We start from the raw sequence: 27072 nt of genomic DNA on the forward strand, positions 1-27072 counted from the left end.
TAACCTTGTGACGCCCCTGATTCAGTTCAACTTTTTATGTAAGTACTAAAATCGCCGTCTCGTTATAATCATGACCAACAAATTCAAAGCAAAATGACAAATGGATGGATTTTGAAGGTTGGCAAGTTAGACGTATCAGTATCGTATCGGTATCGACTGGCTCTGTATTCACTTAGAATATGATTGATACCACAATCTGCAGTATCGCCCAGCTCAACTGACAGCTCAGCGGTTTGCAAAGTAAGTCCTGCTCACTGACGTCATGTTGGCGGTAGTCTGCGTAGCTCTCTCCACGACAACAGACACAGGTCGGTTCTTTGAAACGGGCGTTTAATACATGAACTTGTTTCTCATACATCCTTGCCTTCACGCTGTGAGAACTGCATTCAACCAGATACAAACGGGTCATGTCACAAAATGATCACGTCATATCAAACATATGAAAATGAAACTTAATATCATGAGACTAATTAACAACTTGGAAAAATATACCTCGTTGGCTGCTGGTCGTGAAAAGAGGTCCTTAAAGTCTTGGAAATCCATGTGACTGTTGGCTTCACACTTAAACAGTACGTGCAAATGACATGCTCTGCGTTTACAACGTCCGCCTTTGTCCTTCAATTAATGCTGCCACTTAGCAGCACAAACAAGAATCTTTAGTTCAGCCGTGGGAACAACGAAAACATACACAAATTAATTTACTTATTTGTCATTTCATTATAATAATGTACACCCTTTTAACCTGTTTTTAAGCGTCAATGAAATAAATTATTTATAAACTAAATTCATGAACTGATTTAAGAATTATGCTTAGTGCATTTCTGTAACAGCACTTACAGTCTGTCTACCCTATGTATGGCAACAAAACTGCCCCAGAAGAAGTAAGCAGTAAGTTATCTCCTGGGAAAGAAAGGTCGAGCTCACTGAAAGTTTGACATGGACAAGATAGCACTGGCTATATAGCGTAGAAACGTCAAGTCAAGAGTGTTACAGGACGTCTGTTCTTGGTGTTCCGTTGATGATTTCCTCGCCGTTCCTTTGGAGGAAGGGGAAGGAGGTGACGATATGGGGATGAGCAGTTAGTGGGCAGAAAGGCAACCTGACGGACGGACCAGCGGTCACTCTGCAAGGGCGTTTAAGCCGAATCCCGCACAGGATCTCGCCCACGACGAGGCGAGAATGCCGCAGAGGAAACAGTCCAACCCACAGCCTGTCAAATGTGAGTTCTTGTCCTCTTTTAGTGCCAAGCCGGGCAACTAAGTTAAATCATAACCTCTACCTTCGGAGACCACTTGGATTTGGATTTCTTTTAAGAGTTTTATTTTAACGGTTTGCTCAAGAAACAGGAACTGGTCTGACTGTTTCAACTTGTTGGCTTTTCAACTTGGGAGTACGTTTGAGGCATTGGACAGAAATCATGCTGTGTGGTAACGACACTGACTACATCAGATGCACATGTACTCGAACTGTCAGCCATTTTGAACTTTTTGGAAACATCATTAGTCATCTGCAAGTGACGCTTCATCTGCCAAAAGAGTCACAACAACACCAGCTATCTCAAAAGGTTTATTTGCACCGCCAAACCCTGCAGCCAAATCGCTAATGTGATTTGCAAGGTCATCAAGACCACAAAAACACAGAACAACACTGGTTCCATCGCCACAAACCATGCCAACTGCACGAGTGTGAATTCACCAGACAATACCGACCATCATCACAAATGATGGCACAACTATTTTGACAGACCGTAAGAATGCATGTGCCTCGACCAAGGGTTGGGGGGCGGGTCTGGTGCCGGTGTCTGGTTGGCCCCTTCTGTCTCCGGTCTGGTGGCGGTCTTCCCGCCTCCGGGGTGTCCTACTTGGCAGGTCCGTGGGTGGATGGATATGTGGTGGAGACGGGTTGGCGCTGGGGCGGAGGGTGGGGCTGGGGGTGCATTCACTTTTTACGGCTGTTGGGGTGTTGTTTATCTTATGGGCTCTACTGTCGCAGTCCTGGTGGTTGTAGGAGCTGCCTCGGGGCGTGTGGTTTGTCCGCGGCTCCTGGTGGTCCGGGGGTGGCGTAGCTGGCACAATCTCTGGTGGGGCTGGACTGGCTGCCACGATGGGCTGGGTGGGGCTTGTGGTGGCCCATGGCTTGCTGCGGGCGGCTGGCTTGCCCCACTCGGTTGGTCGGTAGTGCGGGGTGGGCGTGTGTGGAGCCCCGTTCCTCCCTGCTGCACAGATATCATCTCCATTGTGACCCTTAGCCATCATTGACATTTAACTGTTCTGTTTGTCACTGTTGTTGTTATGGGAATTCTTGTTGCTGCTGTTTTTGTCTCTCTCTCTACGGTAGAAAATTAATGAATATATCCATACATTTTCTGTACTGTTTATCCTCACAAGGGTCACGGGCATGCTGGAGCCTATCCCAGCTGTATTCAGGCAAGAGGCAGACTACACCCTGGTCAACAGCCAAACACAGGGCACATATAGACAACCATTCACAGTCACATTCATGCCTACGGACAATATTAAGTGTGTGTGTGCGGGGGCACAGAAAACCCACAGCCAAGGAGAGAACATCCAAACTCCAAAGAGATAAAATTAAATTCAACTTTCTTTCAATAAATACAACATTTGTATCGAAAGGCGTTCTGTTTGGTTGAACAGAAAGGGACTCGCGCGCGATCGCGAAGTCGTATTTAGCTCGAGTTTCGAAAACTGACCAATCCTTGTTCACACAAACAACCTACCAGGCGCCGCCTTCGGTTAATTGACCAATCGTGCCTCCCTCAACAAACAACCCATCAGCGATTGGCGGAATGAATGTAATTTGAAATTTTGAAGGTTTGGAGCGAAACTTGTTTACGCGTTCTAGCCAATTGCATTCGTGCCCAGTGTACATATGAGCTGAATTGCCACCGACAGGATATCCGTATACCTCATCACACTGCTTCAAAATAAAACGTCAACAAATGATTGTCATTTGGATCTTACGATTTCATTCGAAATGATGTACAAAATACTACTATGAATAAATCACAACGCTGGGCAAAACTGTAGACGTGAATAAGTTGGCTCTACACAGTCAGATCTTCATCATACTGAGTACATATGATCATGACCCCACTCCGAAGGTCCCCATAGGTCACTTCCTGATTTTGTTGCATCATCACCTATTGGCACAGGATATCGTTTGTAATCTGCATTAGCCCTTTTCTGAAAAGAGATTCATCAGATGGACATCAAGGTCACAAGGTCACTGACTGACAGCCTGATGAAGCCTGTTGATGGACCATGAGTGTGTAAAGCACACGTGGTGGGTGTGGCATGGCGGGGAATGGTCTGGCCACGCCATTGAACATCAAACGGTCATAATTTGCCTGCAGAATGTCACAGGCTGCTGAAAACAGGAGGTCAGGTTAAATTTTTTTGGTGGATTGGGTCACCCTCCACTCTGTGACTGTGTGCATACATAAACTCTATAGCGCCACCAACTGTTAGAAATGTATATCTTCCCTAACTTCCGTCTACATTGTCCAATAACCTTGCTTTTTTATGCAGCGTTGGGTCAACCTCTGGTCTATGACTGTGTGTGTACATAGACCCTATGGCGCCACCAACTGGTGGAAATGTATATCTGTATATATATGTGTGTGTGTGTGTCAAAGGAGACATAAAAATGATTAGTGTATTTTTTTCACATATTGCTACCAAAATAGCTATCTATATACAACTATGAGACTCAACCTTTCGGTAACCGCCCCATCCCGCCCCACTCAACAAACAACCCATCAGCGATTGGCGGAATGTATATAATTTGAAATTTTGAAGTGGGAGGTTGACGTGCTGATGGTTTGCCATCAGCACGTGAATGAACGGAGGTAAAACTAACCAATGGCATTGCGTGTCCAGTGTATAAATTAGGTGAAGTGCAACTGGCGCCATAATGATGAACAGGACCCAGATGACAACCGTGTGGCTCCATTGTGAGCCGGCTGCAATGTGACGTCCGGCGATTTCGGCGGGACCCGAATTTCGGACTCCCTTGTCAAGTCACCTGGCATGGGCAAGGCGGCAGGAGGTGGGAACATCTGGTACCATTTCTACACCATAGGTTACAAATGGGAGCGACACCTCCACAGATATTAAGTATTCATCTCGGCGGGAATAGTTTTGGCTATGGCGGCCAGAATAGCCACCAGCTTCTGCTCAAGATGAAGGAGGATATCCGATACATCATGCACCTGCTACTGCACAGTGGTTGATGTTTTCGGATATCTTGCTGCGTTGGAACGGGCGGTACCAGACGGCATGCACAGGACGTGGACTGGACAAGGCAAGAAAAAGGGTTAACCGAGTTGTCTCCGACAACGCAGCATGAAGCGCATCCTGCATTCCAACATCTCGGTCCACTACATGCTTGTTGATGGCTGCCATCTGAATGAAAGGGGAAATGAGATGCTCTACTTAAACTTCAGCCGAGAAATCTCTGCGCCTCTGCAGTAGATTCACCACAACGGCTCTTTAAAGAGCCAACCACTGTTCCGGTTTCCATGCCCTTATTTTGGTAACCACTTCCTTTGTTGTTCCCTTCCGTTTTCCTTACCCCGCTCTTTTCACGCACCTGCTTCTAATTTCATTATCCCTATTTAGTTCAGGTGTGTGCTCTTTCTGTTGTGGCTTCATTGCGAATTGTCTTTGGTTTGTAGTGGCTGTTGTGTTTTCCTGCTGCTGCCATTATTGCATTAAACAACCTTTTATTTGCACTTTTGGTCCTGCTCTCTACATCCTGGGGTCGCATAGCAACATTGCCAAGCGCGATCGTGACAGAATGAAGCCACCAAACGACAACCTCGCGAAGAGCGACTTTTGGACCTGGCAGATCCTGAAGGCAATGGAAGAGGAGTGCACGACGTTCACTCCGGAGGAACTGGAGGACATGGTGTGGGGGCCGGATGGCACGCTCGTACCCATGGCGTGGGTTTATCCGGGCCCCGTAGACGACACACCGGCCTGGCCGGGGCACCGACGTACGTCTCGGCCGCCTCCAGATTCCTCCTGTGCCCAAACCGTGCAGCCCCAAGGGTTCCCAAACCCCGGCTCCCGTGCCAAGGTGCGTGATGGCCCAGATTCCTCCTGTGCCCAAACCGCACAGCCCCAAGGGTTCCCAAACCCCGGCTCCCATGCCAAGCTGCATGGCACCACAGATTCCTCCAGTGCCCAAACCACGTAGCTTCAAGGTTCCACAAGCACCGGCTCCCGTGCCAAGCTGCGTGGTGTCCCGGAATCCCTCCTATGCCCAAGCCGCGCAGCCTCAGGAACTTATTGCTCCAGAGCCCAAACCCCGCCTGAGGCCCTCTGGAGCTCCGGTCGGGGAGGCACAGCAACTGGAACCCAAGCAAGCAAGATTTCAAGGACAAATGAGCATTCTACTTCTGGTATGAAAACTATCCTCCACCTATTCAATTTTCAACTCGCCTGCAATAGTCCGTTCTCTGTTCACATCATACCCGCAGAGCACCTGAGTGACATGAACCCAGCTTGTAGTTACTGTGAGTCAGTAAAAAGCAAAATATTCATCCATCCTACCCGCTGAAACTACAGAAACATGATCCGATATCACTGACAACAGATATAGAGTATCCAGTTATATTCATCCGCTTGCCTACATTGTATGTTTTATTTTTTTTTCCTGACATCACTACTTTCAAACTTGACTCTCATATAAATTCTAGTGAAAGGTTTGAGACTTAAGTTTTTCAAGTGAATGAAACAAACTGGCACTGACAAACTAGCAGCTGGCACTGCTTCAATGTATAGTGTTGCTTTTTATTAGTTGAAACACTTTCTGTCTGGCAGAGTGGAATCCAACGACAAAACACGTTGTCATCCAATGCCTTATTGACTATCTTGCAGAAGATGCTAGTGCCCTATTCCAGGACTTTGAGGTTGGTATACTTATACTATAAAATTTTAGCAAATGTAATCTCAAGTGCACAGCTGCAGTACAGTTAATTTTTCGTTGCCGCACACAAAAATGGAGCTGCTTTGTGTATGCTATAAAGCAGCTGTGGACAATAGAAGACGGTAGGTGCTGCTTGTCTTTGAGGTGCAAGTTGAACATGAGTTCTTAACAGCTATCTTTACAATGTCTGCAGGATGCCGCACATGGATCAGCCAGCATTCAAGAGCAGTTGGCAGATGAAGTTGTAGCAGCATAGAAGTATATCCATATCTCCCTATGCAGCGTGTCCCGTTAAACAGAGTTCACTGCCGGCCAATCATTGTGTAGGTGGAGAGTATTTAAGCAGCGCTCCTCTCACTGCTTCTCTCTCTGCACTTCCGTCTGTGTACTTCCGGGTCAAGTGTTCGACTGAGACAGTGATCGGTGTGCTGTTGGGGCATACGTGTCTTTCGGCGTCCTATTGTGGTGAGATGCCCGTAGCCGCCTGGGTTTACTCCCTCCCTCGCTCCTCTCATGTGCCTGTGTATCTGCTCAGAAGGTGTAATCTGCCTGAATGCCAGCCGTCTGAGAACTCCGCTGTTTTGTCTCCACTGCTTTGTCTCCGCTGTTCTGTCTCTGTGGTTGCTTTCGCTGCTTCGTCTGCGCGTCCGCTGCTGTGCTGCGGCTTGCCGCTGACCTGTTCTGCTGCTGCTCGGTCTTGTGGCTTCGCCTGGCTGGGAGCTTGGCGCTGGTGGCCTCTGTCTGCGCTCTGGACTGCTCTGTCTGCTGTGGTCGGCCCGCGGGCTGGGCTGTGGCTGACTTGCCAGGCCGCTCGGCCTCTCCTGACAGACACTACGTGCAATTTTTATTCACTCTCCTGAGTGAATAACCGTAAATACCTAAGACCCTCCTGGCCTTTTGGATCTCCCCCAATGAGCTCTGCAAGGATGAAAAGAAGGAAGACAACACAGGCTATTGTGCCCTGACCATCTGTCCTCTGACCCTTGACCTGCACTGGTCACAGCTTAACTTGATACTCATCTACCCTACATAAAAGACAATTGTTTTAAAAAACTAAATCAGACTACAGTGTCCTAATGTCATCAAAATGTCATTCTTTCTGCATTTCAGCCATATGCTGCATCAATTTCTGCCAAATGCTCATATTCTCATTTTGATGTTATTATACCCTGAGGTTATATAATTAAAATGAAGATTTCTCAGACACTGTTCAAAAGTGATGGCGAGATGACACCCCATGAGGCTTTGAAACCATTTCAGTCAACTGGTTCAATTTCTTGAACCTTCATGTGCACACGAAACCACCTGTTGGCCTTGGATACAATTACAGGCGGCTGTATCTTCATGTATGATGCATTGAATGCTCATCGGTTTTGGCTCTTGGAAATGTTTATGTACTACAAAACATTGTAGAACCAATTGATTAATCTAAAAAGCGTAAGATTAAATATACAGTATATATAAAATACTGAATGTTTTATTGTCCATAAATGCCATGTATCATGTGATATGGCTCGGTTCATTTTATGTCACCTCGCTGGCATGGGCTCAGGGAAAGTGCTTGTGTAACTAGCAAGATGTATGCAAGAAGAATATGGGAGATATAATTGATTTTTATTCAATAATATTTTTTTCTTAACTTTTGGTTTGAGGCGATTCCTCTTTTTTGATACAACATCTCCACTATGCATCGACAAACACTATCCACACTCTCACCACAAAACTCCACATTTTAATGTTTAAGCCTGAGGAGTTTATATCGCGTGATATTTAGAGGTCATCACTGCGTGCCTTCGGTCTCGGGCTGATACTGACACTTGGGGGCATGATACTGGGCCTGATACCAGACAAACCATGTGATGATCTTATTATCACATACTATTTAATCATGAGCTTATTATCACGTACTTTCGTTTTTCCATCATGTAACGTGCCAGAGAGTTGAATTTTGATTTGAGAGAATCAGGCTCGTATTCATCCCCATTTTCTTTTCTGATTGATAAAATAATGTAGTGACCCTGACGTGTTCATGTTGACATGTTGTGCTCTTGAGTGTCTGACTGTTCCGCGTGACTGTGAATGCACCAGGGGTGGGGGCGTGTCGTGTTGAGGAAGCACTGTTGCGGTGGTTGCAACGGCGTGGTTACGGCCGACAGTAGCCAGTATTGTTGTGTAATAAAAGCTTGTTAGCGATCACAGTCGTGTCCTTTCCATAGCGTTGGCAACGACGTTACAATAAACATAGACACGTATTTAACATAAACATAAACCCTAACCCTAACCCTAAGCCTAAGCCTAAGCCTAACCCTCACCATAACCCTAACCCTAACCCTAACCCTAACCCTAATCCTAATCCTAATCCTAATCCTAGCCCTAACCCTAACCCGAACCCTAACCCTAACCCTAACCCTTAACCCTAAATCCCTTCTTCTCTGAGCGAGTAAAGTGCTTTTTTGGACGTGGCACACATTGTCAGGTTCAAACTCCTGTGACACTTGTAAAAACACTTAAATACAGAAATACAGAAGAGACAGACGACAATATTCAAAGTTGCTCGCAGCGAGGAGAGTGAAACCACATACCCAGTGACATGCCGCTCCACTCTGAATATGCAGTTCACACTCCTCTCCTTTTATTCTCTTTCGGGGGTCGCTACTACATGGTCGTGCAACTCTAAGGGGGGGTGTAGAAGGCAGTTGCACGAGCTGTATTTGTTTGTCTATGTGTGTGTGTATGTGAGAGCAACTACTTTTAATGTTTTATGAGTTCTTTAGCTTGACACTTTCTTGCAGGATTAACATGAGCATCTGCAGAGTCGCTGTTGGAGCATCCAGGCACCTGCAGGACCTGGGGGTCGCTGAGGGTCTCTGATTAGGGTCACAGGAACATTCCTTTTTCAGCACATTCAAACACTTTCTATTGTCTAAGCAAATGGATATAAGGGTGATAACTAACAAAATAATATCTGTATCTACATTTTATTCTAACATTTCCTGTTTATCACGCTTTTATCTGTTTGCAGTCGCTCCATGGGTCTCCTCTCGGTTGTTTCCTTGCAGGTCATCTTTGTCAGAAAATATGCTTACATTTAAACGGAAGTGTTCTCGTCATCTGAGTCAAAGTACTTGTCTTGGTCAGGAAACAAGTCAGGAGCATATCTATAATGGTTGTCCTAGTCATCATCACTGTCATCGCTGCCACCTGCCACCAGTAGGGGGTACATTTCATTTACCTTGTTGTCATTGGTGCCATGGCTAAATTCACAGTCCATGTGATTCTAACCTTCAAGATAGAGATACAACATCCACATAAGGCGCACAAAAGAAGGACAACAGCGAATGCAATAAGCATGGACATCACATAAGGAGACCATTGTCCCCAAAGTGTTCTCCACCAGTCACCAAACATCTCGGTGTTAACACCAGTGTTCTTCATCTTGGTGTTTAGCGCCTCTAAACCAGAGATCGCACGCATGAGCATTCCTGTGGAATCTGTATTGTTGGGGATGGACATGCAACATTGGTCGCCAAACATGGCGCACACTCCTTGCTGATGTGTCAGCAGTCCATCCAAGGTGATGCGATTCTGGAAGGCCATGAGTGACGTGGCATGGAGTTGTTCTCGAATTGCTGTGAGTCCGGCCTCGGTGTAGTTCCCAAGCTTTTGTATGTCATAGTGGAGGTAGTTAATCCTATCCACATTTTTGTTAACTTATCCATGGGATAATACTTTTCTCCAAACCCGCTGCAATCTGATTTTTCTAGTTTGTATTCAGGTGGTACCCCTCGTGGCACGCTGATGGCATCGATGTAAGTGGGATTGTCTTGCGTTATCCAGTTGGTGTCTGGGACCTCCCTTTTCGTTTGGAAGTAGTTTGGGAGATGATGTTCATCTGCTTCAAAGATAGCATTTAGTAACATGTCAACATTCATAGGGTAAATGGATACTGGAATCAGTAATGTCACTACTGCACATGTTCCGCTCATGTTATATACAATGTCATAGTGGTATTTCTCTACATCAGCGCCACACGTCTGTTCTCTAGTACTGTTTGTGTGTGTTCGTGTGTGTGTTCGTGTGTGTGTGCATGTGTGTGTGTGTCACTGTCAACCTCAGTGTCATCCTTGGCATCAGGTGAGTCAGAGTAGGCATGATCCCATCACATCCCATCCTTGCTTCTTTCCACCTTGCTTGTTAAGAAAGTCCTCCATCAAGTCTTTGGTCCAAAGTCTCCTTTGCTGCACATGCCAGGGTCATATTGCTGTTCCAGTCTCTCCTCTGGATGTCCTCCTTGCAGGTGGCCATTTCTGGTGCTTGCTTGTCCTTGCATCAAAGGTGTGATCCTCTCCAGTTCTGAGTCGGCCACATTCCACTTTAGTGGCTGTTGATGTGATTGTCGTCACCATAAACACCATGTCAGCAAACATCTTCTGAACTCTTCAGTAGTCTTGGAAAGTGGGCTAAGCATCCGTTTGGATACGAGTCGCAATGCATGTCTGGAAGTGATCGTTTGCTGTTAGAGCACAGTTCATGTGATGGATCTTCTTCAGGTCTTGGTGAAGATAAAACTAGACACAATGGCATGGCTGGTGAGATGAGAGGACTCATCATGCATGTTGTTGAATCAGGATGTTGTTGTCAGGTTGTTGGCAGAGCAAGGGTGGAGGTGTGCGATCAAGATCTCTGAGACACTGAGGCACTGTATGGGAAAGAAGACACTGCAACATATCAGGAACACCAATCCTCCTGTTATAATAGTGATCTTAGAACTAGGATGCATTGTTCGGTTTTCTGGACAAGGATATGTGCTATAATCTTCACTGCTCAGCACGATGCCTCAGAGTCTAGGACTCTGAAGTCCCCTGCATCACAGACTGGTCTTTACCTTCCTCGTCAGACTCCCGAACAATGACTACTTTACAATGGGTTTGATGTATCCAAGTACTTCTTTCTGCAATTCTTAATGCTGTTGGTGTCGTTAACAGTAATAATAATAAGGCCCTTCCCACTTGGGAGAGTGCCAGTGTTTTCTTTTTCCACTTTTACTCAACACTCAGTCTCCTGGTGTCAGTCTCATGTCTTCTATCAAAGTGGACATCAACATCAGTTTCCTACACATTTCTGAACTGTGTCAACCTATAAGGTGTAACAAACAATGTTTCATATGGACTCAAACCATTTGTTGCCGTTATGTTTATTTGTAATTTAACACAATCTAAACATTGTGTCCTTGGACGCTTTGTTTCTTCCATGCATTTTTTTGTTCTACCAGTCCTCCACTTTGGGGATGGTACGCGCTATGGTTCTTTAAGTCCATGTGGAACATTGTTCCTGTTTTCCTTCCTTTTTTTTCTTTTCTTTTTCAAGTTAATTTACAAAGTGACTGCTGTAGTCTAATTTTGTTTCATTCAAAATATATTCCATGCAGCTTAGATGAATACCATGTTAAACTGTGATCAGTACCTGTCAACCTCTAGTAAAGTTAGTAGAAGGTCAGGACAAAGCATCCTGTGCTGCGTCTTGTGTTATCTTTGCAGAGATCATTGTGGGAGAACCAAAAGGCCAGGATGGTCTCAGGCATTTTGGCCATTCACTCATTGGAAAACTAAACGCAGGAGGTAATAAAGATAATGGGGTGAAGGAGCAAGTATCTGGTCCAGGAACAGGATCCTGGTCCATCTCATACACATAATCCCTACTCCATCCCATCTGAGGCCAATCTACAACAGCTCTGGGATGCAAGAATCAGGGCTGACCTTCCTTCACTTTTATTTAGCTCAATAAAGTCCATGTGTATTACTTGAAATTCATATTGTGGTTTTGGAAATTGGCCACACCTTGGTCACAAGTTGTCCTGGACGTTGTGTTTTGCACACGTTAAAAACGCTCTACAAATTTTTTTTGAATAAGATTTTTTAAATACGAATTAAAGTGGGTGTTAATAGTCTCAACTCCTGTTGAGACATGTGTAACACCATGGCTCAAAATATCAGCCCACTTTTACACTTTTTTTTTGGCAAGATAGGTTTCTTATCTGTCGACATATGAGCATTTTTGTCCAGGGTTGCTTTATTCCTAAGCCAGTGGTCAATTTCCTGTTTTGGAATATCAATATCTCAAAGTCTACTTGTAATTTTTCAGTCTTAAGATGGTTCAGTTGCTTGAACGCATTTCCCAAGGATATCGGTATTAGTATTATTTGTATGTGCCGTGCATTTACATACAGCAATTCGTTTTGGTAATTGCACTACTTCTAGTAATGCTGTTAATAATCATGCATGAGTTACTGGTTTTCCCGTTTATGTTATCATACCTCTGTTTTGCCAGTATTGTGCAAAGGTATGTACTGTTCAATATACATATTGGCTATCGGTATAATTTGTCACATTTTGACCTTTCATTAATTTGCATGCTTCTGTAAGCGCTATGACTGCATAGCCTGTTATTATTTTTCCCCAAATCATTTTTCTTTGAGGAAACATCTACAAAAATCTCCTCTCTTTGTTAGTGCCTGATCTAATATGTCTGGTCTACACTTTGCAGTTTGTGTTGTTAGTTCATAACAATCATGTGTTTCGCTTTCCTCAGGGAGTGGTAGAAGTGTAGCTAGGTTGTACATCGCTCAAGTGTTAAGTGTTAAGTGTTAAAATGTCATGTTAGTCTGTAATAGCAGGGTGGAAACCGCATGAGGTACTTTCAGTACTAGTGAATGGAACAATACAATGGTTGCACTTGTTTCCACGGCTATAGCTGCTGCTATTACAGCCCGCACACAATGTGGCATGACACATGCTACTGCATCTAACTTACAAGAGTAGTACGCTATTGGTCGTTTCTTTGCACCATACTATTGTAGTAAGACTGAGTACATGACCTCAGTCTCACTTCACACCTTTAAAATCTACTGTTTGTTTAAATATTTTGCTGTAATCATGCAGTGCTAGAATCATACTTCCTACCAGTACTCTTTTTCACAGAATGCTTTTTCTGCCTCCTCATTCCACTGTAAGAGTGACATTATTTGTATACATTAAGTTTGTTAATGGTGACACTATTTGTGCATAGTTTGGAATCCATCATCTACATCTAATTAGTGAGTCCTAAGAAGGACATCATTTGCTTTTTGTTTGTGGTTTAGGTGCATTTAAAATTGCTTGTGTCCTATCCGCTAGAATAGTTCATCCTTGTCCTGTCAACTGATGGCCTAAATCAGAGGTAGGGAACCTATGGCTCGGGAGCCAGGTAGGGCTCTTTTGATGACTGTATCTGGCTCTCAAGCATTTCTTACCACAATAAAAATGTATGTTTGCTAACATTTTAAAGTAAACATCACAGAATTCACTGTTAAAAATATTAAAAATCAACAACTTTCTTATGCATTTTAATCCGTCCATCTATTTTCTACTGCAATACGGCCGACCATATCTATCTTTCCTGATGATATTTTCCAGGTCAAACACCAAAACTTGATTATTACTGGGTAATGTGGTAGTCTACCTCGGTCATTAAGATGTAAATGTAAACTTTCCTCTTTTAGTCAAATAGTCACCTAGCTAAAGCTGCAGAACCAAGCCTTCTGGCAAAGATGGCCAAAAGAATGAAATATACTGAGTACGGTGCAAAACCATGCAGCAGCAGAAGTTGCATTAATGGCAGCAAGTATTTGATTTAGGCGGCACGGCGGTCTGGTGGTTAGTGCGCAGACCTCACAGCTAGGAGACCAGGGTTCGGTCCCCGCCCTCGGCCATCTCTGTTTGGAGTTAGCATGTTCTCCCCGTGCATGCGTGGGTTTTCTCCGGGTACTCCGGTTTCCTCCCACATTCCAAAAACATGCTAGGTTAATTAGCCACTCCAAATTGTCCATAGGTATGAATGTGAGTGTGAATGGTTGTTTGTCTATATGTGCCCTGTGATTGGCTGGCGACCAGTCCGGGGTGTACCCCGCCTCTCGCCCGAAGACAGCTGGGATAGGCTCCAGCACCCCCGCGACCCTCGTGAGGAAAAAGCGGTAGAAAATGAATGAATGAATGAAGTATTTGATTTATTATTGGACACTGCGCTGCTCACGAAGTGTGCTGGCCACACCCCATTGGCGTGGGGTAGTGTGCCTGGTCTACGTAATTAGAGCCCATTATATCTAAAACTGTTGGTCTTACATAAAAATGCACACATTTTATTGCATTTAAAAAAATGTATATGGCTCTCACAGATACACATTTTAAAATATCTGGTCTTCATGGCTCTTATAGCCAGAAAGGTTCCCGACCCCTGGCCTAAATACTTCACTGATTGCCTACAAAATTGTAGCATGTAATCATTTTTAGCTTTAATTTGTACAGGTTGGGCACGTCTGATGGACCTAGAGACCACAATATTGTTGGTATGTTTTTTAATTTGTTTTTTTTCTCTTCAGTCAAAACACAAGTTGATCAAGCTGAATCTATTATGTGTCTGCCAAAATTAACCTGAATTGTCCAGAAAAATGGTTTTCTCAATAGTCTGTGGATTCACTGACTTCATACCCCTGTGGGTCTACAGTCCAGTCTTTGGCATTCATCCCAATTTGTATTATCTGCCCTGTGTCTTTCCATTTGTCATCCGACTCTTTGTAGAGTGATACATGTGGCTTCGTCCACCCATAATACAATGGGTCAAGTTCTTTTAATGTCACGGCCACTGCTACAGTACTTCCTCCATCAGTATACAAATGTGTAAGGAGTATTTTTGCAGGTGTAGCTTTTTTCTAATTTCTTCTCATAGTTTAGGTCGGGTCCGCTGTCTTGTCTTAAATTAATGGTTACATGCAGTTCATCTGGTGGCATTTTGATCCTGTACTATTTGAAGCAATGGTAAAGCTTCCTGTAGGAGGCTAGTGCCTATGCTCGAGGGAGGCTTGTTTGGGATGTCCAGGGAATAGATATACCTTGGTAATTCGTGTTTTTGCCTCACTACCAGTTGGCCCTTGTCTGCGGGAACTAGGGCAAGACCCAATGCTCCCATTACTCTTCCTAGTAAATTTGCTGGACATTGTGGGGCTAGGAGGATGGATAGTTTACATGTCCCCCCCTTGCGGGTCTCTAATAGTTGCTGGTAGGGAGTTGATTGCTATTGTCAAATCTCCTCCTGCTGTCCTGAGCCATGTATTGCCTGCAGATCTGAAATGTGGAAATTCTTCCCTGCAAGTTGTTCTACATGCTCCCGAGTCACAAAGGAATCTGATTGGATTACCATTCACTTCCAATGTGACTTCCGGTCGGGGATGTTCAAAGGCAAAGGCAAATGGCTTTTGGTTCCTTTTGAACTGGCCTTTGTCACAATCACGGGAGTGACCTTCTTCACCGCAATTCCAACATCCAGTAGTGTTGGGATAGCTTCGCACATTCTGTCTACCTGTTCCTCTACCTGTTCCTCTTCCTCTACATTTTCCTCTGAATCTTCCTTGTCTTTGGAAGAGGATTTCTCCATTTTCTGTAACAAAGGTGTGTATTTTTTGCATCTTATTTTTGTTACTTAACACCTGCATTTTGCATGCTGCATGCTGCACGTGTGTGATATAGTCTGCCATAGTTACTGTGGGCATTCCGATGAAATGTTTATCAACCCACCCTTTTATGCCAGGATTTGAATTGGCATGTACTGCGACTACATTAGGGTTTGGTACCTCTATCATTGGAAACGCATCGGTTTCCGGTGAAACCCGAGGTGGCGATTTAGGAGAAAATACTTCTCCCATCTGTTTTGACCACTCAACAGAAAAAGGTTTAGCTCTTGTTTGTGGTGGGTATGGTGCTGATGGTCTGACATCGTGGTTGTCATAATATGGGGGTTCAGGGAACTGTGGATACAATCGTGATTGTCCACTTACTACACCATCATTTTGACTACTATTGCTCACTCCTTTAGTTGGCATAACCCTACTTTCGTTACCTTCCTGTCTGAGTCTTTCTCCTCACTTACTTTTCCTTCATCTTTCTGATACTCATGAAGTAAAACTTCCCTTACTATCTTGTATAACTCTTCCTTTTTACAACCTTCACTTTCTGCTCTATCCCTCACCTTCCTTTCTTCCATCTTCGCCTTGCCTTTTTGCCTTTTCTCTGCCAACTCCTTCCAATATAATAGGTCATCATACCTTTTGCATTTTTTTGGTTTGATTATTGTTCCTTTTTGCAATATTTTGTTGCAATTTAATTAATTTAGGGATCGATAATTGTCCGTCATATATGAAGAAGATTTTTACCACAAAGCCTTTAGGTTGCTTGAAATACATTATCACAGCGAGTGAAACACTTTTTCTCATTTTCGCTCTAACTCCACAGCAGTGCTTCTCGGATACATGAAACTATTGCAGATAGAACAGGATTCGAGGCTGCGTCAGGCACACTTGGAATTAGCCTCGTGGCACCTTCCGCTGGCTCACAATGACCCGCCGTATCATCCTTTGCTCACAATGTGTTTGAGAGTGAATAAAGTGCATTTTCGAACAATGGTTGTGTGTGCCAAGCAATAAAGCACATCACACTAAATGTGTTCCATAAGTGCCAAAACGCTCTTCTCTGAGCGAGTGGAGTGATTTTTTGGACGTGGCACACATGTGCCATATATGGAGAAGATTTTTACCACAAAGCCTATAGGTTGCGTGAAATACATTATCACAGCGAGTGAAACACTTTTTCTTATTTTCGCTCTAACTCCACAGCAGTGCTTCTCGGCCACATGAAACTGTTGCAGATAGAACGAGATGCAACGCTGCGTCAAGCACACTTAGAATGAGCCTCCTGGCACCTTCTGCTAGATCACAATGACCTGCCGTATCATACTTTGCTCACAATGTGTTTGAGAGTGAATGAAGTGCATTTTCGAACAATGGTTGTGTGTGCCAAGCAATAAAGCACATCACACTAAATGTGTTCCATAAGTGCCAAAACGCTGTTCTCTGAGCGAGTGGAGTGATTTTTTGGACGTGGCACAAATGTGCCATATATGGAGAAAATTTTTACCACAAAGCCTATAAGTGTTATAGGCTTATCACATCGAGTGAAACACTTTTTTTCCCTAGTTTTCGCTCTAACTCCACAGCAGTGCTTCTCAGCCCCATGACACTATTGCAGACAAAACGGGATGCCGACTTGCGCCAGGCACACTTGGAATAAGCCTCCTGGCACCTTCCGCTGGCTCACGATGACCCGCCGTATCATCCTTTGTTCACAATGTGTTTGAGAGTGAATAAAGTGCATTTTCGAACAATGGTCGTGTGTGCCAAGCAATAAAGCACATCACACTAAATGTGTTCCATTAGTGCCAAAACGCTGTTCTCTGAGCGAGTGGAGTGATTTTTTGGACGTGGCACACATGTGCCATATATGGAGAAGATTTTTACCACAAAGCCTATAGGTTGCTTGAAATACATTATCACAGCGAGTGAAACACTTTTTCTCATTTTCGCTCTAACTCCACAGCAGTGGTTCTCAGCCACATGAAACTGTTGCAGATAGAACGAGATGCAAAGCTGCGTCAGGCACACTTGGAATGAGCCTCCTGACACCTTCTGCTGGATCACAATGACCCGCCGTATCATACTTTGCTCACAATGTGTTTGAGAGTGAATAAAGTGCATTTTCGAACAATGGTTGTGTGAGCCAAGCAATAAATCACATCACTAAATGTGTTCTATTAGTGCCAAAACGCTTTTCTCTGAGCGAGTGGAGTTATTTTTGGACGTGGCACACATGTGCCATATATGGAGAAGCTTTTTACCACAAAGCCTATAGGTTGCTTGAAATACATTATCACAGCGAGTGAAACACTTTTTCTCATTTTCGCTCTAACTCCACAGGAGTGCTTCTCGGCCACATGAAACTGTTGCAGATAGAACGAGATGCAAAGCTGCGTCAGGCACACTTGGAATGAGCCTCCTGACACCTTCTGCTGGATCACAATGACCCGCCGTATCATACTTTGCTCACAATGTGTTTGGAGTGAATAAAGTGCATTTTCGAACCATGATTATGTGTGCCAAGCAATAAAGCACATCACACTAATGTGTTCCATAAGTGCCAAAACGCTGTTCTCTGAGCAAGTGGAGTGCTTTTTTGGACGTGGCACACATGTGCCATATATGGAGAAGAGTTTTACCACAAAGCCTATAGGTTGCTTGAAATACATTATCACAGCGAGTGAAACACTTTTTCTCATTTTCGCTCTAACTCCACAGCAGTGCTTCTCGGCCACATGAAACTGTTGCAGACAAAACGGGATGCCGACCTGCGTCAGGCACACTTAGATTGAGCCTCCTGACACCTTCTGCTGGATCACAATGACCCGCCGTATCATACTGTACTCACAATGTGTTTGAGAGTGAAGAAAGTGCATTTTCGAACAATGGTTGTGTGTGCCAAGCACGTCACACTAAATGTGTTCCATAAGTGCCAAAACGCTGTTCTCTGAGCGAGTGGAGTGATTTTTTGGACGTGGCACAAATGTGCCATATATGGAGAAGATTTTTACCACAAAGCCTATAAGTGTCTTGAAATACATTATCACAGCGAGTGAAACACTTTTTTTCTAGTTTTTGCTCTAACTCCACAGCATGCTTCTCAGCCCCATGAAACTATTGCAGACAAAACGGGATGCCGACCTGCGTCAGGCACACTTGGAATAAGCCTCCTGGCACCTTCCGCTGGCTCACGATGACCCGCCGTATTATCCTTTGTTCACAATGTGTTTGAGAGTGAATAAAGTGCATTTTCGAACAATGGTTGTGTGTGCCAAGCAAAAATCACATCTCTAAATGTGTTCCATTAGTGCCAAAACGCTGTTCTCTGAGCGAGTGGAGTGATTTTTTGGACGTGGCACACATGTGCCATATATGGAGAAGATTTTTACCACAAAGCCTATAGGTTGCTTGAAATACATTATCACAGCGAGTGAAACACTTTTTCTCATTTTCGCTCTAACTCCACAGCAGTGCTTCTCGGCCACATGAAACTGTTGCAGATAGAACGAGATGCAGAGCTGCGTCAGGCACACTTAGATTGAGCCTCCTGACACCTTCTGCTGGATCACAATGACCCGCCGTATCATACTTTGCTCACAATGTGTTTGAGAGTGAATAAAGTGCATTTTCGAATAATGGTTTGTGTGTGCCAAGCAATAAAGCACATCACACTAAATGTGTTCCATAAGTGCCAAAACGCTCTTCTCTGAGCGACTGGAGTGCTTCTTTGGACGTGGCACAAATGTGCCATATATGGAGATGATTTTTACAACAAAGCCTATAGGTGTCTTGAAATACATTATCACAGCGAGTGAAACACTTTTTTTTCTAGTTTTCGCTCTATCTCCACAGCAGTGCTTCTCAGCCCCATGAAACTATTGCAGACAAAACGGGATGCCGACCTGCGCCAGGCACACTTGGAAAAAGCCTCCTGGCACCTTCCGCTGGCTTACGATGATCCGCCGTATCATCCTTTGTTCACAATGTGTTTCAGAGTGAATAAAGTGCATTTTCGAACAATGGTTGTGTGTGCCAAGCAATAAAGCACATCACACTAAATGTGTTCCATGAGTGCCAAAACGCTGTTCTCTGAGCGAGTGGAGTGATTTTTTGGACGTGGCACACATGTGCCATATATGGAGAAGATTTTTACCACAAAGCCTATAGGTTGCTTGAAATACATTATCACAGCGAGTGAAACACTTTTTCTCATTTTCGCTCTAACTCCACAGCAGTGGTTCTCAGCCACATGAAACTGTTGCAGATAGAACGAGATGCAAAGCTGCGTCAGGCACACTTGGAATGAGCCTCCTGACACCTTCTGCTGAATCACAATGACCCGCCGTATCATCCTTTGTTCACAATGTGTTTGAGAGTGAATAAAGTGCATTTTCGAACCATGATTATGTGTGCCAAGCAATAAAGCACATCACACTAATGTGTTCCATAAGTGCCAAAACGCTGTTCTCTGAGCAAGTGGAGTGCTTTTTTGTACGTGGCACAAATGTGCCATATATGGAGAATATTTTTACAACAAAGCCTATAGGTGTCTTGAAATACATTATCACAGCGAGTGAAACACTTTTTTTCTAGTTTTCGCTCTAACTCCACAGCAGTGCTTCTCAGCCCCATGAAACTATTGCAGACAAAACGGGATGCCGACCTGCGTCAGGCACACTTGGAATAAGCCTCCTGGCACCTTCCGCTGGCTCACGATGACCCGCCGTATTATCCTTTGTTCACAATGTGTTTGAGAGTGAATAAAGTGCATTTTCGAACAATGGTTGTGTGTGCCAAGCATTAAATCACATCTCTAAATGTGTTCCATTAGTGCCAAAACGCTGTTCTCTGAGCGAGTGGAGTGCTTTTTTGTACGTGGCACAAATGTGCCATATATGGAGAATATTTTTACAACAAAGCCCATAGGTGTCTTCAAATACATTATCACAGCAATTGAATTACTTTTTTTCTAGTTTTCGCTCTAACTCCACAGCAGTACTTCTCAGCCCCATGAAACTATTGTAGACAAAACGGGATGCCGACCTGCGCCAGGCACACTTGGAATAAGCCTCCTGGCACCTTCCGCTGGCTCACGATGACCCGCCGTATCATCCTTTGTTCACAATGTGTTTGAGAGTGAATAAAGTGCATTTTCGAACAATGGTTGTGTGTGCCAAGCAATAAAGCACATCACACTAAATGTGTTCCATAAGTGCCAAAAAGCTGTTCTCTGAGCAAGTGGAGTGCTTTTTTGTACGTGGCACAAATGTGCCATATATGGAGAAGACTTTTACCACAAGGCCTATAGGTGTCTTGAAATACATTATCACAGCGATTGAAACACTTTTTTCTAGTTTTCGCTCTAACTCCACAGCAGTGCTTCTCAGCCCCATGAAACTATTGCAGACAAAACGGAATGCCGACCTGCGTCAGGCACACTTAGATTGAGCCTCCTGACACCTTCTGCTGGATCACAATGACCCGCCGTATCATACTTTGCTCACAATGTGTTTGAGAGTGAATAAAGTGCATTTTCGAATAATGGTTGTGTGTGCCAAGCAATAAAGCACATCACACTAAATGTGTTCCGTAAGTGCCAAAACGCTCTTCTCTGAGCGACTGGAGTGCTTCTTTGGACGTGGCACAAATGTGCCATATATGGAGAAGACTTTTACCACAAGGCCTATAGGTGTCTTGAAATACATTATCACAGCGAGTGAAACACTTTTTTTCTAGTTTTCGCTCTAACTCCACAGCAGTGCTTCTCAGCCCCATGAAACTATTGCAGACAAAACGGGATGCCGACCTGCGTCAGGCACACTTAGATTGAGCCTCCTGACACCTTCTGCTGGATCACAATGACCCGCCGTATCATACTGTACTCACAATGTGTTTGAGAGTGAAGAAAGTGCATTTTCGAACAATGGTTGTGTGTGCCAAGCAATAAAGCACATCACACTAAATGTGTTCCATAAGTGCCAAAACGCTGTTCTCTGAGCGAGTGGAGTGATTTTTTGGACGTGGCACAAATGTGCCATATATGGAGAAGATTTTTACCACAAAGCCTATAAGTGTCTTGAAATACATTATCACAGCGAGTGAAACACTTTTTTTCTGGTTTTCGCTCTAACTCCACAGCATGCTTCTCAGCCCCATGAAACTATTGCAGACAAAACGGGATGCCGACCTGCGTCAGGCACACTTGGAATAAGCCTCCTGGCACCTTCCGCTGGCTCACGATGACCCGCCGTATCATCCTTTGTTCACAATGTGTTTGAGAGTGAATAAAGTGCATTTTCGAACAATGGTTGTGTGTGCCAAGCAATAAAGCACATCACACTAAATGTGTTCCATAAGTGCCAAAAAGCTGTTCTCTGAGCAAGTGGAGTGCTTTTTTGTACGTGGCACAAATGTGCCATATATGGAGAATATTTTTACAACAAAGCCTATAGGTGTCTTGAAATACATTATCACAGCAATTGAATTACTTTTTTTCTAGTTTTCGCTCTAACTCCACAGCAGTACTTCTCAGCCCCATGAAACTATTGTAGACAAAACGGGATGCCGACCTGCGCCAGGCACACTTGGAATAAGCCTCCTGGCACCTTCCGCTGGCTCACCATGACCCGCCGTATCATCCTTTGTTCACAATGTGTTTGAGAGTGAATAAAGTGCATTTTCGAACAATGGTTGTGTGTGCCAAGCAATAAAGCACATCCTACTAAATGTGTTCCATAAGTGCCAAAACGCTCTTCTCTGAGCGAGTGGAGTGATTTTTTGGACGTGGCACACATGTGCCATATATGAAGAAGATTTTTACCACAAAGCCTATAGGTTGCTTGAAATACATTATCACAGCGAGAGAAACACATTTTCTCATTTTAGCTGTAACTCCACAGCAGTGCTTCTCAGCCACACGAAACTGTTGCAGATAGAACGGGATGAGAAGCTGCGTCAGGCACACTTGGAATGAGCCTCCTGGCACCTTCCGCTGGTTCACATTGACGCGCCGTATCATCCTTTGCTCACAATGTATTTGAGAGTGAATTAAGGGCTTTTTTGAACAACGGTTGTGTGAGCCAAGCAATAAAGCACATCACACTAAATGTGTTCCATAAGTGCCAAATCGCTTTTCTCTGAGCGAGTGGAGTGCTTTTTTGGACGTGGCACACATGGGCCATATATGGAGAAAATTTTTACCACAAAGCCTATAGGTTGCTTGAAATACATTATCACATGAGAGAAACACATTTTCTCATTTTAGCTGTAACTCCACAGCAGTGCTTCTCAGCCACACGAAACTGTTGCAGATAGAACGGGATGAGAAGCTGCGTCAGGCACACTTGTAATGAGCCTCCTGGCACCTTCCGCTGGTTCACATTGACGCGCCGTATCATCCTTTGCTCACAATGTATTTGAGAGCGAATAAAGTGCTTTTTTGAACAACGGTTGTGTGAGCCAAGCAATAAAGCACATCATGTGGCTGTTGCAGGAAAGACTCACTTGATTGTCTTATGCAGAGCTTTATTTCTTGACGGCTCAGAAACCACACCATCACAAAAGAGGGAACATCTTATATAGCGCTAACATTTACGCGCCAAAAAAGAGGGATCAAACCACACCCCCAACACTCCTACCGACTGGGTGAGAGACCTGCCCCCTAGTGTCCACCACACAACCCCCCCCCGAACACCCAGAAGGGAATCCTAGGGAGAAGGTGAAAACCCAACAGGGGGCCTCACCAGCCTGCCACCACGGCTGCGATGACCATCAGCCGAAGGAAGGGGCAAAACCTGCAAAGGGGAAGAAGGACAGTCCTCTCTGATCCGCGCAGGGTTGGTCGGGGACCTCGGGGGGCGACCACGACGAGGGACCTGTGCCGGCAACATTCCTTCCCCTGCTACCACGTGCGCAGGCTTAAGCCTATCCACTGTAACAAGCTCGTTGCGGCCGCCAAAATCCAGCACAAAACCTTTACGCCCACGCTCGAGCACCCGAAAAGGACCATCGTAGGGGGGCTGAAGGGGCGACCGGTGGGCGTCATGACGTACAAAAACAAACCGAGCCGAACTGAGGTCCAGTGGCACGAACGAACGCGGAAAACAGTGGTGAATGGGCCCAGGGGTCCCAGGTCCCTTGGACCCGAAAGGGCGCGGTTGGGAAGTAGAGCTCTCGGGTAAAAACTCGCCCGGAATGCGAAGCGGTTGTCCGAGTACCAATTCAGCAGGCGCGGCCTCCAGGTCCTCCTTGGGAGCCGACCGCAACCCCAGCATGACCCAAGGCAAACGGTCGACCCAGTTGCCATCCGTGAGCGCTGCCCGCAACGCAGCCTTGAGAGACCGGTGAAAACGCTCACACAAACCGTTAGCCTGAGGGTGGTAGGCTGTAGTGCGGTGCACTTGCACACCCAAGGATGCAGCCAACGCCGACCAGAGCTCCGATACGAACTGGGGCCCCCTGTCCGAGGTGATATCGGACGGAGTGCCAAAACGTGCAACCCAGGCCGATAGAAATGCGCGGGCTACGTCAGCAGAGGCAGTGGCAAACAACGGGACCGCCTCGGGCCATCTGGTGGTACGATCCACCATAGTGAGCAGGTGCGTATACCCCTGCGAGGGAGGTAGAGGGCCCACCAGGTCCACATGCACATGGTCAAACCGCCTGTCTGGAATCGGGAATGGCTCAAGGGGGGCCTTCGTATGCCGGTGGACTTTGGCACGCTGACACGCCACACATGCAGCTGCCCACTCCCTGACATCCCGCCGAAGGCCAGGCCAGACAAACTTTGCACTGACCAGCTTGACAGACGCTCGAACCCCTGGGTGCGAGAGGGAATGCATCGCATCAAAAATCCGGCGCCGCCAACCCACCGGAACCACGGGCCGGGGGCGGCCAGTAGAAACATCACAGAGGAGTGTGGGACCACCATCCTGTACCACCACGTCCTCAAGCTGCAGGGCAGTGCTCCCGGACACAAGGGATCGGATATCGGGATCACCGGTTTGATCCGCGGCCAACTCAGAAAAATCCGTCCCGAGGAGCACGGGAGACACAAGTGCCCGAGACAGACAATCAGCAACTGGGTTAGCCTTGCCCGCCACGTGCTGAATGTCCGTCGTGAATTCCGAAATGGCCGCCAAGTGGCGCTGCTGGCGGGCCGACCATGGCTCAGTCACTTTGGACATAGCAAAGGTGAGCGGCTTATGGTCGACATAAGCTGTGAATTGGCGGCCCTCCAACAAGAAACGAAAATGGCGGCATGCCAGGTAAAGCGCCAATAACTCCCGGTCAAAAACGCTATACTTCCGCTCGTTGTCACGCAGCTTGCGGCTGAAAAATGCAAGTGGCTGCCACACACCCTCTACTCGCTGCTCGACTACCGCACCAACGGCAATGTCAGACGCGTCTGTTGTCAAGGCCACCGGCGCTGCAGCAACGGGGTGAGCAAGAAGCGCAGCGTCGGCGAGGGCGGACTTAGCCTGCTGGAAAGCCTGGACCCGCTCAGAGGTCCAGTCAAGAGGGTCGTTAGCCTTTTTCTGCCGCAAGGCTGCGTACAGTGGTTGCAGGAGGTGGGCAGCGCGAGGAAGGAAACGGTTATAAAAATTAACCATGCCCAAAAATTCCTGCAGCGCTTTGACAGTAGCAGGGCGGGGAAAGTCAGCCACTGCCTGTACCTTGGCCGGTAAGGGAATAGCACCCTGTGATGAAATGCGGTGGCCCAAAAAATCTATCACCGGCAGCCCAAACTGGCATTTGGCCGGGTTAACAATGAGGCCGTGCTCATCAAGGCGACGAAAAACCTGCGTAAGGTGCGACAGGTGCTCCTCAGCCGAAGGACTGGCCACCAATATGTCGTCAAGGTAGACGAACACAAAAGTGAGGTCACGCAACACCGAGTCCATCAGCCTCTGAAAGGTCTGCGCTGCCCCTTTGAGGCCGAAAGGCATGCGCAAAAACTCGAAAAGGCCGAACGGGGTAATTACTGCAGTCTTGGGCACATCCTCAGCACGCACAGGGACCTGGTGATAACCGCGGACCAGGTCGACCTTGGAAAAAACTGTTGCCCCGGCCAGGCGGGCGGAAAAATCCTGAATGTGCGGAATGGGGTATCGATCGTGCGCGGTGATATTGTTGAGGCGGCGGAAATCGCCACATGGCCGCCATGACCCGTCCGCCTTGGGCACCATGTGTAGAGGCGAGGCCCACGGGCTCTTAGACCGCCTCACGATGCCCAAGCGCTCCATCATGGCGAACTCCTCTTTAGCCGTGGCCAATTTAGCAGCGTCAAGGCGACGAGCGCGCGCAAAAACCGGCGGTCCCCTTGTGGGAATGAAATGCTCAACACCATGTAAGGTATCCGCGGTAGAAAAAGATGGTGTGATCAAGGCCGGAAATTCCGCCAACAGACGCTGGAAAACGTCACCCGACGTCAAAAAGTTAGCCTGTGTTAAGGGCCCAAGTCCCCCCGTCTTGCACGGAAATGTGGCAAATGACACAGCATCAATCAAACGGCGATTGGCAACGTCCACAAGTAAGCCATTAGCACACAAAAAGTCAGCGCCGATAATGGGGACAGTTATAGAGGCAATGACAAAGTCCCACTCGAACTCACGCCCGTGGAAACAAACAGTCACCGACCTTGTGCCAAACGTGTCGATGGATGAGCCATTCGCGGCACTTAATAGAGGCCCGCCGCCCCGGGCCGACTTGTCCGTGCGTCCAGGGGGAAGCAAACTGACTTGCGAGCCGGAGTCCACCAAGAAACGCCTTCCCGACAGCGAGTCGTTAACGAAGAGCAGCTCACTCCGTTCACCGGCGCCCACAGCTGCTACTGGACGCCGGCGCCGGCGTTTCCCGGAGCCCCGAAAGCGCAGGGGGGAGAACAACGCCGAGCCTTTGCGCCGAACCGCTGGTGAAAGAAACACAGGTCCTTCCCGCGCCGCTTCTGAGACACACCAGCCACCACTGCCGAGTCCGCGTCCTCCGTCACCGTCTGCTGAGGGTCCGCCTCCACACCGTGCACAGCGAACCGTCTCGTAGCAAGGAGGACTCGATCAGCGTCCTCAGCCAACCCCCGGTAGTCTCCCGCGGCCAAACAGGGAGAGTTAGCCAACACCGCTCGTACCGGAGGGGGAAGTTGGCGCAGGAAAATGTGCGGGAAAAGGAACCCGCCGTCATCCGAGCCCAACAGCGATAGCATATTGTCCATCAAGTCCGCGGCCGTGCCATCGCCCAAGCCGGGCAGCGAAAGCAGTCTGTCAGCCCTCTCCGCGGGCGACAGACAGTACCTCCTAAGCAGAAGTTGCTTGAGCGCGTCGAACTTCCCAATACGCGGAGGTGCGCGCAAGAGCTGCATGACACGGCGAGTGGTCGTCTGATCAAGAGCAGCGACGACCATGTAGTACATGGAGTCGTCTGTCGCGATTCCCCTCAAGTGGAACAGCGCCTCGACGTGCTGAAACCACGAAGCCGGGTCGCTCTGCCAGAACTCCGGGAGCTTCGCCGCAGCTCCGACCACTGGGGCTGGGAGTTGGGGCGACATGGCCGAGTAGGAATCACACTGATCCGCCTCTTGAAACATGTTCAACGGGGTCACCAATGTGGCTGTTGCAGGAAAGACTCAC

At 46.5% G+C, this 27072-nt stretch overlaps 1 protein-coding gene across 1 annotated transcript; it reads right to left on the reverse strand.

Moving 5' to 3' along the window:
- Positions 1-6483: 6483 nt before the first annotated feature.
- On the reverse strand, positions 6484-27029 carry LOC131104680 (uncharacterized). Its single transcript, XM_058052134.1, has 4 exons — positions 26405-27029; positions 23191-26357; positions 6831-6870; positions 6484-6773 (listed from the first exon to the last, which is right to left on the reverse strand). Exons 1-4 carry the CDS (start codon positions 27027-27029, stop codon positions 6484-6486), a joined length of 4122 nt encoding a protein of 1373 aa, XP_057908117.1.
- Positions 27030-27072: the final 43 nt, after the last annotated feature.

This window comes from Doryrhamphus excisus, chromosome 16 (assembly GCF_030265055.1).
Source record: "Doryrhamphus excisus isolate RoL2022-K1 chromosome 16, RoL_Dexc_1.0, whole genome shotgun sequence".
NCBI lineage: Eukaryota > Metazoa > Chordata > Actinopteri > Syngnathiformes > Syngnathidae > Doryrhamphus > Doryrhamphus excisus.

Excerpts from the sequence above, each read along its gene's own strand:
- LOC131104680 (XM_058052134.1), bottom strand. The coding sequence starts at position 27,029 with ATGTTTCAAGAGGCGGATCAGTGTGATTCCTACTCGGCCATGTCGCCC. Across the intron at positions 26,358-26,404 it reads GGACTCGGCAGTGGTGGCTG|CGGTTCGGCGCAAAGGCTCG; the intron begins GTGTGTCTCAGA and ends TTCTTTCACCAG. Across the intron at positions 6,774-6,830 it reads AAAGGCCAGGAGGGTCTTAG|GAGAGGCCGAGCGGCCTGGC; the intron begins GTATTTACGGTT and ends AGTGTCTGTCAG.